The 13,313-nt window shown below is 52.5% G+C and overlaps 1 protein-coding gene across 2 annotated transcripts in view; it reads left to right on the top strand.

The window, feature by feature from the left end:
* Positions 1–1,573: 1,573 nt before the first annotated feature.
* PHF19 (PHD finger protein 19) overlaps positions 1,574–13,313 on the top strand; it is a 100,314-nt gene continuing 88,574 nt past the window's right edge. The window contains exon 1 of one of the 2 annotated variants that reach the window (XM_068249237.1): positions 1,574–1,668. Coding sequence is in view for 1 of the 2 variants with exons in the window: in XM_068249236.1 (XP_068105337.1) it covers positions 5,132–5,133 (2 nt within the window). In the remaining variant the exon portion in view is untranslated. Of the gene's footprint in view, positions 1,669–5,091; positions 5,134–13,313 lie in introns of those variants that run through there. The other variant, XM_068249236.1, reaches the window with a different exon arrangement.

Raw genomic sequence — 13,313 nt, 5'->3', positions numbered from 1 at the left:
ACACACTAACGTTATTTATCAATAGCGCCCTACATAAGCCAAAGTGCAGAAGTTATTTAACTGCAAAACGATGAATGGATTTAATGTAACACTGTCAAGGTTAGGGTTAGGCACCACCAGGGGGGTCTTAGGGTTAGGCACCACCAGGGGGGTGGTTAGGGTTAGGCACCACCAGGGGGGTCTTAGGGTTAGGCACCACCAGGGGGATGGTTAGGGTTAGGCACCACCAGGGGGGTCTTAGGGTTAGGCACCACCAGGGGGGTGGTTAGGGTTAGGCACCACCAGGGGGGTCTTAGGGTTAGGCACCACCAGGGGGATGGTTAGGGTTAGGCACCACCAGGGGGGTGGTTAGGCACCACCAGGGGGGTGGTTAGGGTTAGGTACAGAGAGGGTTCTGTGTGTTAACGCTAAATAACAATAAGGCTTTAACGCTAAATAACAATAAGGCTTTAAATAGCGATAAGCGGCAAACGGATTAGCGGCAACACTGTGCGCCATTATTCACAGGCGCCATTTTCAGATGGATGCTAGTCTTGTCAAGTCACCTCGGTGACTTGACAAGACTAGGGGTGACCTGACAGGACTTGGGGTGACCTGACAGGACTTGGGGTGATCTGACAGGGCTGGGGGTAACCTGACAGGACTTGGGGTGATCTGACAGAGGAGGGGGTGGTCTGACATGACTTGAGGTGATCTGACAGGACTGGGGGTGACCTAGTAAGACTGGAGGTGACTTGACAAGACTAGGGGTGACCTGACAGGACTTGGGGTGACCTGACAGGACTTGGGGTGATCTGACAGGACTGGGGTTGACCTGACAAGACTAGGGGTGACCTGACAGAAGTGGGGGTGATCTGACAGACGTGGGGGTGACCTGACAGGACTGGGGGTGATCTGACAGAGGAGGGGGTGATCTGAAGGGACTGGGGGTGATCTGACAGAGGAGGGGGTGATCTGAAGGGACTGGGGGTGATCTGACAGGACTGAGGGTGATCTGACAGGACTGGGGGTGACCTGACAAGACTAGGGGTGACCTGACAGGGGTGGGGGTGATCTGAAGGGACGTGGGGTGATCTGACAGGACTGGGGGTGATCTGACAGAGGAGGGGGTGATCTGATCTGACAAGACTGAGGATGACCTGGCAGGACTAGGGGTGACCTGACAGGGGTGGGGGTGATCTGACAAGACTGAGGATGACCTGGCAGGACTAGGGGTGACCTGACAGGGGTGGGGGTGATCTGACAGAGGAGGGGGTGATCTGGGGGGGGGGGGGGTGACCTGAGGAAGGTGGGGGTGATCTGACAGGAGGGGGGAATTAGTTCTGACAAGACGTGGTGCTTCTGGGCGGTGGAGGATAATGTGACAGGAGGGCGGGCGGGGCGGAGGGGGAGTGGCTTCTGCGGGACGGGCGCGGCGCGAGCCTCTGACAGGGGACGCCGGTGATTGGCGGTCAGTGTGAAAGTTGACAGGGGGCGGGCCCTAGCCGGAATGGGCGGGACAGGCGCTCACTGATCAGAGCGGCGTGACAGGGGGCGGGGCCGCAGAGTGGTCAGCCAATCAGCGAGCGGAGGTGTGCCGGGCAGATGTGTGACAGGAGTGAGAGGTGAAAATAATTCGCGGGAAACCCGGAGAAGATGGCGAGAGAGAGCTGAGAGCGCCCCGCACAGGTACTGCCACACCCCCCACTATACCCCACTGTGCCCTCCTGCCTCTGTCACCCTGGGGTCACTACTGAGGGCAGGCAGGGGGTTAATGGTGGAGCTGGGATCCTCTTTTGGTCAGGTGGGGGTTGATGGTGGAGCTGGGATCCTCTTTTGGTCAGGTGGGGGTTGATGGTGGAGCTGGGATCCTCCTCTGGTCAGGCAGGGGTTAATGGTGGAGCTGGGATCCTCCTCTGGTCAGGCAGGGGTTAATGGTGGAGCTGGGATCCTCCTCTGGTCAGGCAGGGGTTAATGGTGGAGCTGGGATCCTCCTCTGGTCAGGCAGGGGTTAATGGTGGAGCTGGGATCCTCCTCTGGTCAGGCAGGGGTTAATGGTGGAGCTGGGATCCTCCTCTGGTCAGGCAGGGGTTAATGGTGGAGCTGGGATCCTCCTCTGGTCAGGCAGGGGTTAATGGTGGAGCTGGGATCCTCCTCTGGTCAGGCAGGGGTTAATGGTGGAGCTGGGATCCTATTTTGGTCAGGCAGGGGTTAATGGTGGAGCTGGGATCCTCTTTTGGTCAGGCAGGGGTTAATGGTGGAGCTGGGATCCTCTTTTGGTCAGGCAGGGGTTAATGGTGGAGCTGGGATCCTCCTCTGATCAGGCAGGGGTTAATGGTGGAGCTGGGATCCTCCTCTGGTCAGGCAGGGGTTAATGGTGGAGCTGGGATCCTCCTCTGATCAGGCAGGGGTTAATGGTGGAGCTGGGATCCTCCTCTGATCAGGCAGGGGTTAATGGTGGAGCTGGGATCCTCCTCTGATCAGGCAGGGGTTAATGGTGGAGCTGGGATCCTCCTCTGGTCAGGCGGGGGTTAATGGTGGAGCTGGGATCCACCTCTGGTCAGGCGGGGGTTAATGGTGGAGCTGGGATCCTCTTTTGGTCAGGCGGGGGTTTATGGTGGAGCTGGGATCCTCTTTTGGTCAGGCAGGGGTTAATGGTGGAGCTGGGATCCTCTTTTGGTCAGGCAGGGGTTAATGGTGGCGCTGGGAGCCTCCTCTGGTCAGGCAGGGGTTAATGGTGGCGCTGGGAGCCTCCTCTGGTCAGGCAGGGGTTAATGGTGGCGCTGGGAGCCTCCTCTGGTCAGGCAAGGGTTAATGGTGGCGCTGGGAGCCTCATCTGGTCAGGCAGGGGTTAATGGTGGCGCTGGGAGCCTCCTCTGGTCAGGCAGGGGTTAATGGTGGAGCTGGGATCCTCTTCTGGTCAGGCAGGGGTTAATGGTGGAGCTGGGAGCCTCCTCTGGTCAGGCAGGGGTTAATGGTGGCGCTGGGAGCCTCCTCTGGTCAGGCAGGGGTTAATGGTGGAGCTGGGATCCTCTTCTGGTCAGGCAGGGGTTAATGGTGGAGCTGGGACCCTCCTGTGGTCAGGCAGGGGTTAATGGTGGAGCTGGGATCCTATTTTGGTCAGGCAGGGGTTAATGGTGGAGCTGGGACCCTCCTGTGGTCAGGCAGGGGTTAATGGTGGAGCTGGGACCCTCCTCTGGTCAGGCAGGGGTTAATGGTGGAGCTGGGATCCTCCTCTGGTCAGGCAGGGGATAATGGTGGAGCTGGGATCCTCCTCTGGTCAGGCAGGGGTTAATGGTGGAGCTGGGATCCTCCTCTGGTCAGGCAGGGGTTAATGGTGGAGCTGGGATCCTCCTCTGGTCAGGCAGGGGTTAATGGTGGGGATGGAATCCTCCTCTGGTCAGGCAGGGGTTATTGGTGGAGCTGGGATCCTCCTCTGGTCAGGCAGGGGTTAATGGTGGAGCTGGGATCCTCCTCTGGTCAGGCAGGGGTTAATGGTGGAACTGGGATCCTCCTCTGGTCAGGCAGGGGTTGATGGTGGAGCTCGGATCCTCCTCTGGTCAGGCAGGGGTTAATGGTGGAGCTGGGATCCTCCTCTGGGCAGGCAGGGGTTAATGGTGGAGCTGGGATCCTCCTCTGGTCAGGCAGGGGTTAATGGTGGAGCTGGGATCCTCTTTTGGTCAGGCAGGGGTTAATGGTGGGGATGGGATCCTCCTCTGGTCAGGCAGGGGTTAATGGTGGAGCTGGGATCCTCCTTTGGTCAGGCAGGGGTTAATGGTGGAGCTGGGATCCTCTCTTGGTCAGTTAGGGGTTTTGACAAGTCTGGGCCACTTATATTCAGGTTGGTGTACTTTTGTGGCCGTTAAGGAGGCTGGCGTCCTTCTGTCAGTCAGTTGCTAATAGCGTTCCCCGAGGTCCCTGCATTGATCAGTGAGGGGTTAATGGCGTTCCCTGGGTCCCTGCATTGATCAGTGAGGGGTTAATAGCGTTCCCTGGGCCCCTGCATTGATCAGTGAGGGGTTAATGGCGTTCCCTGGGTCCCTGCATTGATCAGTGAGGGGTTAATGGCGTTCCCTGGGTCCCTGCATTGATCAGTGAGGGGTTAATGGCGTTCCCTGGGTCCCTGCATTGATCAGTGAGGGGTTAATAGCGTTCCCTGGGCCCCTGCATTGATCAGTGAGGGGTTAATGGCGTTCCCTGGGTCCCTGCATTGATCAGTGAGGGGTTAATGGCGTTCCCTGGGTCCCTGCATTGATCAGTGAGGGGTTAATAGCGTTCCCTGGGCCCCTGCATTGATCAGTGAGGGGTTAATGGCGTTCCCTGGGTCCCTGCATTGATCAGTGAGGGGTTAATAGCGTTCCCTGGGCCCCTGCATTGATCAGTGAGGGGTTAATAGCGTTCCCTGGGCCCCTGCATTGATCAGTGAGGGGTTAATGGCGTTCCCTGGGTCCCTGCATTGATCAGTGAGGGGTTAATAGCGTGCCCGTGTCCCTCCATTAGTAGTGTGGCTATGGTTTTCCTTTGGTCCCTCTGAGGTTGATGAGTTTGGGGTCCTCCTGGTTATTAAGGCAGGAGGTCTCCTCTAGTGACCCAGGGGTTAATAGCGAGCCGTGCATTCTCCTTCAGTCACTCAGAAGTTAATAATGATGATGGCGAGCTCTTCTGGTCAGTCATTAGTTAATAATGAAGTCAGGGGCCTCCCTATTGGAGAGGAACTCTCCTGTGCGTGGTATAACCTCTTCCTGAATGTCACCTGTTTCTGCTGAACTGGAACTTTTTAGTTGCTGATAAATGAATGACCTGGGCACAGCAGGTGTGCAGAGCTGGGAACCTTGGTTGGCAGAGATCTCACCCAAAAGTCCAAAGAAAGAGGAAAAAATAATGATCATTAGTTTTATTTCTCTATCCTCTGTAATGTCAGCTCTGTGTACAGTGACCTGATGACATGGCGATGCAGTGGGTGGGAGTCGTGTTATTAATAACCCTGGCATGTAGAGATTGTAGCGGGTGATTGTAACCCCTGCCTGTTACTGATCTCTCTCAAATGATGCAGCCAGGTCTTCCCCTCTTTGAAGCAACCAATGAGCGTTTGATGGCAGTTACTGACCTACTGGACATTTACAGTAACGGATGAGGGGAGGAGCCAGGCTGGATGTGAGTGGGCACCCCGGGGGGCACAGAGCGATGAGGCGGGAGAGGAAGTGTCAGTTGGCGAGGGATGGCGTTCTGGGCTTCCGGGAATGGGAGCACAGTGCTGGCTCTGTCCTATAGATCAGGGGGACGCGGGGCGTTTACATACAAAACTTCAGCTGAATCCCGGACTTTCCACTTCCCAAAACCTCTTCTCCCCAGAGTCCCCAGCAGAGTCCCCTCACCTCTGACGCAAGGCGAGGGGGGGCGCTAATCGCAGGCGGGACGTCTGAATGTGAGGATGTGTGCAACTCCTCTACAGGCAGGGCTCAGAGTCTCATCTCCTCATCTCTGGATAAAAGCTTATTAGGACTGTAAGGCAAAGTTTGCACTTGCCAAAAATGGCGTGTGAATTGGGGAAATGCATTTGCAGCGCATACGGTCAAAGGCAACAGAGATAGGGCCCGTTCACACTGCACGCGTTTCCAGCCGCGTTTTGGAAACGCGTGCAGGTGGCCAAAACGCACGACATCAGACATTGCATAGAGTGCAATGTCTGATGTTCACACTGCATGCGTTCCGGACCTGTGCGGTCCGGGAACGCATGCTGCACGCAGATTTTGCAAAAACGCGTGGCTGTCCCATTCACTTTTCAGTGATGGGATCAGCCACGCAACGCACACAAACGCGGATGGCCATGCGTTCGTACGCGTTGCGGTCCGCACGCGTTCCGCACGCATAGCCATCCGCATTTCTGATCTGAACGGGCCCTGAGTATAGGAAAAACGCAAACCGCTCTGAAAAACGGCACTTCAGAGCGGTTTGCCAGGCGTTTTTTGTTACAGTAGCTGTTCAGTAACAGCTTTACTGTAACAATACATGAAATCTACTATACCAAAACCGCTACACAAAACCGCAAAACGCTAGCTGAAACGCTGCAGAAAAATAAGAAAAAGCGTTTCAAAATCTGCTAGCATTTTGCGGATCTGCTAAAGGTTTTTGGTGTGCACCAGGCCTAATAGTGTCCAGGAAATTTGAACGTGAGAATCCGTTTGTTTCTGCGCTGATTATTATTATTTAGTATTTATATAGCGCTGACATCTTCTGCAGCGCTGTACAGAGTACATGGTCATGTCACTGACTGTCCTCAGAGGGGCTCACACTCTAATCCTACCATAGTCATAGTGTAATGTCCTACATTATTATTATTATTATTATTATTATTATTATTATGTATTTATATAGCACTGACACCTGCTGCAGCACATTACAGAGTACATAGTCATGTCACTGACTGTCCTCAGAGGAGCTCACACTCTAATCCCTACAATAGTCATAGTCTAATGTCCTACCATATTATTATTATGTATTTATATAGCACTGACACCTTCTGCAGCACATTACAGAGTACATAGTCATGTCACTGACTGTCCTCAGAGGGGCTCACACTCTAATCCTACCATAGTCATAGTGTAATGTCTTACCATATTATTATTATTATGTATTTATATAGCACTGACATCTTCTGCAGCACATTAGAGTACATAGTCATGTCACTGACTGTCCTCAGAGGGGCTCACACTCTAATCCTACCATAGTCATAGTGTAATGTCCTACCCTATTATTATTATGTATTTATATAGCACTGACATCTTCTGCAGCACATTACAGAGTACATAGTCATGTCACTGACTGTCCTCAGGGGAGCTCACAGTCTAATCCTACCATAGTCATAGTCTAATGTCCTACCATATTATTATTATGTATTTATATAGCACTGACCTCTTCTGCAGCACTGTACAGGGTACATAGTCATGTCACTGACTGTCCCTCAGAGGGGCTCACAATCTAATCCCTACCATAGTCCTATGTCTATGTATTGTGTGGTGTATGTATCGTAGTCTAGGGCCAATTTAGGGGAATGTGGGAGGAAATCTGAGTACCCGGAGGAACCCCCCCCCCCCCCATACACACACGGGGAGGACATACAAACTCCTTGCAGATGTTGACCTGGCTGGGATCGCTGCAAGGGGAGAGCGCTAACCACTACGCCACTGTGCTGACAAGCGTGAAGTCTGCCTAAGGCTGGGCGTGAACTAGGGCAAATTGCGGCCGATTTAATCGATCGTTACGTTCTGAATGTAGCTAGGGCTTGTGTGGGATCGTTCCCTTCTTCTATTGGGCGTAGACTTGTTTAATTACCTCCTGTTGGTGGTTTTGAAAGATCGTTATCTAATGTGCGTACGCAGCTAGCATGGCTGCATCGACTGCAGATCTCGGGATACTGAGTCCCAGAGGTGCAATCCAAAATGTGAGTGTTTTTTTTGCATAAGGCTATTCAGTGCACATATAGAGGTGTTCATTATCCGCATGGCACCAATAAAAAGCTAATAAGATGGATGAAGGTGGGCCCCTCTGGACTGAGGGCCCCAGTGTGGTTGCAAACTCTGCATCCCCCTATTGCTACGCCACTGATTAAGCAACTGACAGCTTAATTTATTAATATATCATAATTCTGATTAGTAAAGATTGTATAAAGCAGACCTGAACTCAAACCTTCCTCTCTGCTGTGAAAGACAAGCAACAGCATAACTGTTTAAAGAAAAACATTTCTTTGTTGCTGCTGGTACAAATCCTGCAATACATCCGCAGTGTCTACTTCCTGCTTTCATGGAAGCAGACACAGGGTTAACATCCTGTTTACACAAATTAGCTGCTCGCCGGGGCAGCCAGCTGACACAGCTGAGAGATGAAATTACACTGGTGATTAGTCACAGGTGAGAGGAAATTAGACAGGCTAAACTCTCTGAGGGCTGGTGCACACCGAGCGGCTTTTTGGGCGTTTTCAGATCCGCTTGCGGCTGCGGATCTGCTTGGTCAATGTATCTCAATGGGGTGGTGCACACCAGAGCGGCAGGCGTTTTGCAGAAACGAAAAATGCCTGGGTGAGGCATTTTTTGGATTGCGGATGCGTTTCTGCCTCAATGTTAAGTATAGGAAAAACGCAAACCGCTCTGAAAAACGGCACTTCAGAGCGGTTTTGCAGGCGTTTTTGTTACAGAAGCTGTTCAGTAACAGCTTTACTGTAACAATATATGAAATCTACTATACTGAAAACCGCAGCAGCAATCCGCAAAACGCCTCATAAAAATAAAAAAAAGCGTTTAAAAATCTGCTAGCATTTTGCGGATCTGCTAGCGGGTTTTGGTGTGCACCAGCCCTAAATACATACAGGGTGCATTTCTCTGTTCCTTCTGTTCTGTGCAAGAGTTTAGGTTCAATTTAATAAGATGCAAAAAAAATTCCGGCTTGCATGCAAACAGTGCAAATTGTATGCAACTTGGTACCTGTCCACTGAAATGCATGTCTTGCTCATTGTGATTGGCCCAACTCCAGTCTGCATACAATCTGCGTTAGGGCTCAGAGGGCACAATGCTGGAGAGGGACATGGACCTGTGGTGGTAAATGGCCCTGGGACAACCTGTTACTTCCAGGGTCCTCTCAGAGGGCAGGAAAAATAGGGATCGGAATGTGGCGCCTGCGCAAGTGACAGTAACCAATGGTACCGCCGCTGCACATTTATTTGAATGGGCAGCACTTAACGAGGAGAGCCACGGGCGTTGTTTAGCGTACATGTTAACCGACCTTTACCCAATGCAGTTACTGCCAATATCGTCACGCTTGTGTAATGGCAAATCTCTCCCTCTGGATACATTGGGGAAGCAGGATTTGCAGAGCAGGTGTTTGTCATATTAGGAGAGCGTTATCTTTCCTTGGCTGCTGCTCCTGGAGGGATTCGTATGTTTCCGGTCACTCGGGCCTCTGCGCTGTCTCCTTGTTACAGGGGTGACGTTCGTTTCAGCGATGTGGCTCTGAATACCCCCCCCCCCCCTCCTCTGGGATGTGTTCACTGCCGGCAGGGATCCCCTGTGGAGTGTGTCACAATTATTGTGGTTAGTGAGTAACGCTGATTCACTCCATGTAAGTGAGGGTACAAGGAGCTGTTGGGGAGAGACTGATGGTTATTATCAGTCTGCGGTCACACATTCCTGCTGAGTGTACAATAGCCTGAAATACGTCCCCTGCATTCCATTACACACTCAGGGGAACAGGTGCAAGCCAACCAGCCAGAGGAAGCGGGGAGGATTCTTTCCACCTGATGCCTCATGCTGCTGGAGGACTCTGCTCCTTCCTCTCCTGATATACTCTGTGCTGCTGGAGGACTCTGCTCCCTCCTCTCCTGATATACTCTGTGCTGCTGGACTGTGCTCCTTCCTCTCCTGATATACTCTGTGCTGCTGGGGGACTCTGCTCCTTCCTCTCCTGATCTACTCTGTGCTGCTGGAGGACTCTGCTCCTCCCTCTAACTCTCCTCTCCTGATCTACTCTGTGCTGCTGGAGGACTCTGCTCCTCCCTCTATCTAACTCTCCTCTCCTGATATACTCTGTGCTGCTGGAGGACTCTGCTCCTTCCTCTAACTCTCCTCTCCTGATATACTCTGCTGCTGCAGGACTCTGCTCCTCCCTCTAACTCTCCTCTCCTGATATACTCTGCTGCTGCAGGACTCTGCTCCTTCCTCTAACTCTCCTCTCCTGATATACTCTGTGCTGCTGGATGACTCTGCCCCTTTCTCTGACTCTCCTCTCCTGATATACTCTGTGCTACTGGAGAACTCTGCTCCTTCCTCTAACTCTCCTCTCCTGATATACTCTGTACTGCTGGAGGACTCTGCTCCTTCCTCTAACTCTCCTCTCCTGATATACTCTGTGCTGCTGGAGGACTCTGCTCCTTCCTCTAACTCTCCTCTCCTGATATACTCTGTGCTGCTGGAGGACTCTGCCCCTTTCTCTGACTCTCCTCTCCTGATATACTCTGTGCTACTGGAGAACTCTGCTCCTTCCTCTAACTCTCCTCTCCTGATATACTCTGTACTGCTGGAGGACTCTGCTCCTTCCTCTAACTCTCCTCTCCTGATATACTCTGTGCTGCTGGAGGACTCTGCTCCTTCCTCTAACTCTCCTCTCCTGATATACTCTGTGCTACTGGAGAACTCTGCTCCTTCCTCTAACTCTCCTCTCCTGATATACTCTGTGCTGCTGGAGGACTCTGCTCCTTCCTCTAACTCTCCTCTCCTGATATACTCTGTACTGCTGGAGGACTCTGCTCCTTCCTCTAACTCTCCTCTCCTGATATACTCTGTGCTGCTGGAGGACTCTGCCCCTTTCTCTGACTCTCCTCTCCTGATATACTCTGTGCTACTGGAGAACTCTGCTCCTTCCTCTGACTCTCCTCTCCTGATATACTCTGTGCTGCTGGAGGACTCTGCTCCTTCCTCTATCTCTCCTCTCCTGATATACTCTGTGCTGCTGGAGGACTCTGCTCCTTCCTCTAACTCTCCTCTCCTGATATACTCTGTGCTGCTGGAGGACTCTGCTCCTTCCTCTAACTCTCCTCTCCTGATATACTCTGTGCTGCTGGATGACTAACTCTCCTCTCCTGATATACTCTGTGCTGCTGGAGGACTCTGCTCCTTCCTCTAACTCTCCTCTCCTGATATACTCTGTGCTGCTGGAGGACTAACTCTCCTCTCCTGATATACTCTGTGCTCCTGGAGGACTCTGCTCCCTCCTCTCCTGATCTACTCTGTGCTGCTGGAGGACTCTGCTCTTTCCTCTAACTCTCCCCTCCTGATATACTCTGTGCTGCTGGAGGACTCTCCTCTCCTGATATACTCTGTGCTGCTGGAGGACTCTGCTCCCTCCTCTCCTGATCTACTCTGTGCTGCTGGAGGACTCTGCTCCTTCCTCTATCTCTCCTCTCCTGATATACTCTGTGCTGCTGGAGGACTCTGCTCCTTCCTCTAACTCTCCTCTCCTGATATACTCTGTGCTGCTGGATGACTAACTCTCCTCTCCTGATATACTCTGTGCTGCTGGAGGACTCTGCTCCTTCCTCTAACTCTCCTCTCCTGATATACTCTGTGCTGCTGGAGGACTAACTCTCCTCTCCTGATATACTCTGTGCTCCTGGAGGACTCTGCTCCCTCCTCTCCTGATCTACTCTGTGCTGCTGGAGGACTCTGCTCTTTCCTCTAACTCTCCCCTCCTGATATACTCTGTGCTGCTGGAGGACTCTCCTCTCCTGATATACTCTGTGCTGCTGGAGGACTCTGCTCCCTCCTCTCCTGATCTACTCTGTGCTGCTGGAGGACTCTGCTCCTTCCTCTAACTCTCCTCTCCTGATATACTCTGTGCTGCTGGAGGACTCTGCCCCTTTCTCTGACTCTCCTCTCCTGATATACTCTGTGCTGCTGGAGGACTCTGCTACTTCCTCTAACTCTTCTCTCCTGATATACTCTGTGCTGCTGGATGACTCTGCTCCTTCCTCTATCTCTCCTCTCCTGATATACTCTGTGCTGCTGGAGGACTCTGCTCCTTCCTCTAACTCTCCTCTCCTGATATACTCTGTGCTGCTGGAGGACTCTGCTCCTTCCTCTAACTCTTCTCTCCTGATATACTCTGTGCTGCTGGATGACTCTGCTCCTCCCTCTAACTCTCCTCTCCTGATATACTCTGTGCTGCTGGAGGACTCTGCTCCTTCCTCTAACTCTCCTCTCCTGATATACTCTGTGCTGCTGGGGGACTCTGCTCCTTCCTCTATCTCTCCTCTCCTGATATACTCTGTGCTGCTGGAGGACTCTGCTCCTTCCTCTAACTCTCCTCTCCTGATATACTCTGCTGCTGCAGGACTCTGCTCCTTCCTCTAACTCTCCTCTCCTGATATACTCTGTGCTGCTGCAGGACTCTGCTCCTTCCTCTAACTCTCCTCTCCTGATATACTCTGTGCTGCTGGAGGACTCTGCTCCTTCCTCTATCTAACTCTCCTCTCCTGATATACTCTGTGCTGCTGGAGGACTCTGCCCCTTTCTCTGACTCTCCTCTCCTGATATACTCTGTGCTGCTGGAGAACTCTGCTCCTTCCTCTAACTCCCCTCTCCTGATATACTCTGTGCTGCTGGAGGACTCTGCTCCTTCCTCTAACTCTCCTCTCCTGATATACTCTGTACTGCTGGAGGACTCTGCTCCTTCCTCTAACTCTCCTCTCCTGATATACTCTGTGCTGCTGGAGGACTCTGCCCCTTTCTCTGACTCTCCTCTCCTGATATACTCTGTGCTACTGGAGAACTCTGCTCCTTCCTCTAACTCTCCTCTCCTGATATACTCTGTGCTGCTGGAGGACTCTGCTCCTTCCTCTATCTCTCCTCTCCTGATATACTCTGTGCTGCTGGAGGACTCTGCTCCTTCCTCTAACTCTCCTCTCCTGATATACTCTGTGCTGCTGGAGGACTCTGCCCCTTTCTCTATCTCTCCTCTCCTGATATACTCTGTGCTGCTGGAGGACTCTGCTCCTTCCTCTAACTCTCCTCTCCTGATATACTCTGTGCTGCTGGATGACTATCTCTCCTCTCCTGATATACTCTGTGCTGCTGGAGGACTCTGCTCCTTCCTCTATCTCTCCTCTCCTGATATACTCTGTGCTGCTGGAGGACTCTGCTCCTTCCTCTAACTCTCCTCTCCTGATATACTCTGTGCTGCTGGATGACTAACTCTCCTCTCCTGATATACTCTGTGCTGCTGGAGGACTCTGCTCCTTCCTCTAACTCCCCTCTCCTGATATACTCTGTGCTGCTGGAGGACTAACTCTCCTCTCCTGATATACTCTGTGCTCCTGGAGGACTCTGCTCCCTCCTCTCCTGATCTACTCTGTGCTGCTGGAGGACTCTGCTCTTTCCTCTAACTCTCCCCTCCTGATATACTCTGTGCTGCTGGAGGACTCTCCTCTCCTGATATACTCTGTGCTGCTGGAGGACTCTGCTCCCTCCTCTCCTGATATACTCTGTGCTGCTGGAGGACTCTGCTCCCTCCTCTCCTGATCTACTCTGTGCTGCTGGAGGACTCTGCTCTTTCCTCTAACTCTCCCCTCCTGATATACTCTGTGCTGCTGGAGGACTCTCCTCTACTGATATACTCTGTGCTGCTGGAGGACTCTGCTCCCTCCTCTCCTGATCTACTTTGTGCTGCTGGAGGACTCTGCTCATTCCTCGCCTGATATACTCTGTGCTGCTGGAGGACTCTGCTCCCTCCTCTCCTGATATACTCTGTGCTGCTGGAGGACTCTGCTCCCTCCTCTCCTGATATACTCT

The sequence above is a fragment of the Hyperolius riggenbachi genome, chromosome 8 (genome assembly GCF_040937935.1).
Source record: "Hyperolius riggenbachi isolate aHypRig1 chromosome 8, aHypRig1.pri, whole genome shotgun sequence".
NCBI classification, from domain to species: Eukaryota; Metazoa; Chordata; class Amphibia; order Anura; family Hyperoliidae; genus Hyperolius; species Hyperolius riggenbachi.
The sequence above is the reverse complement of the archived record's forward strand: the minus strand, read 5'-3'. Positions and strand labels throughout refer to the sequence as shown.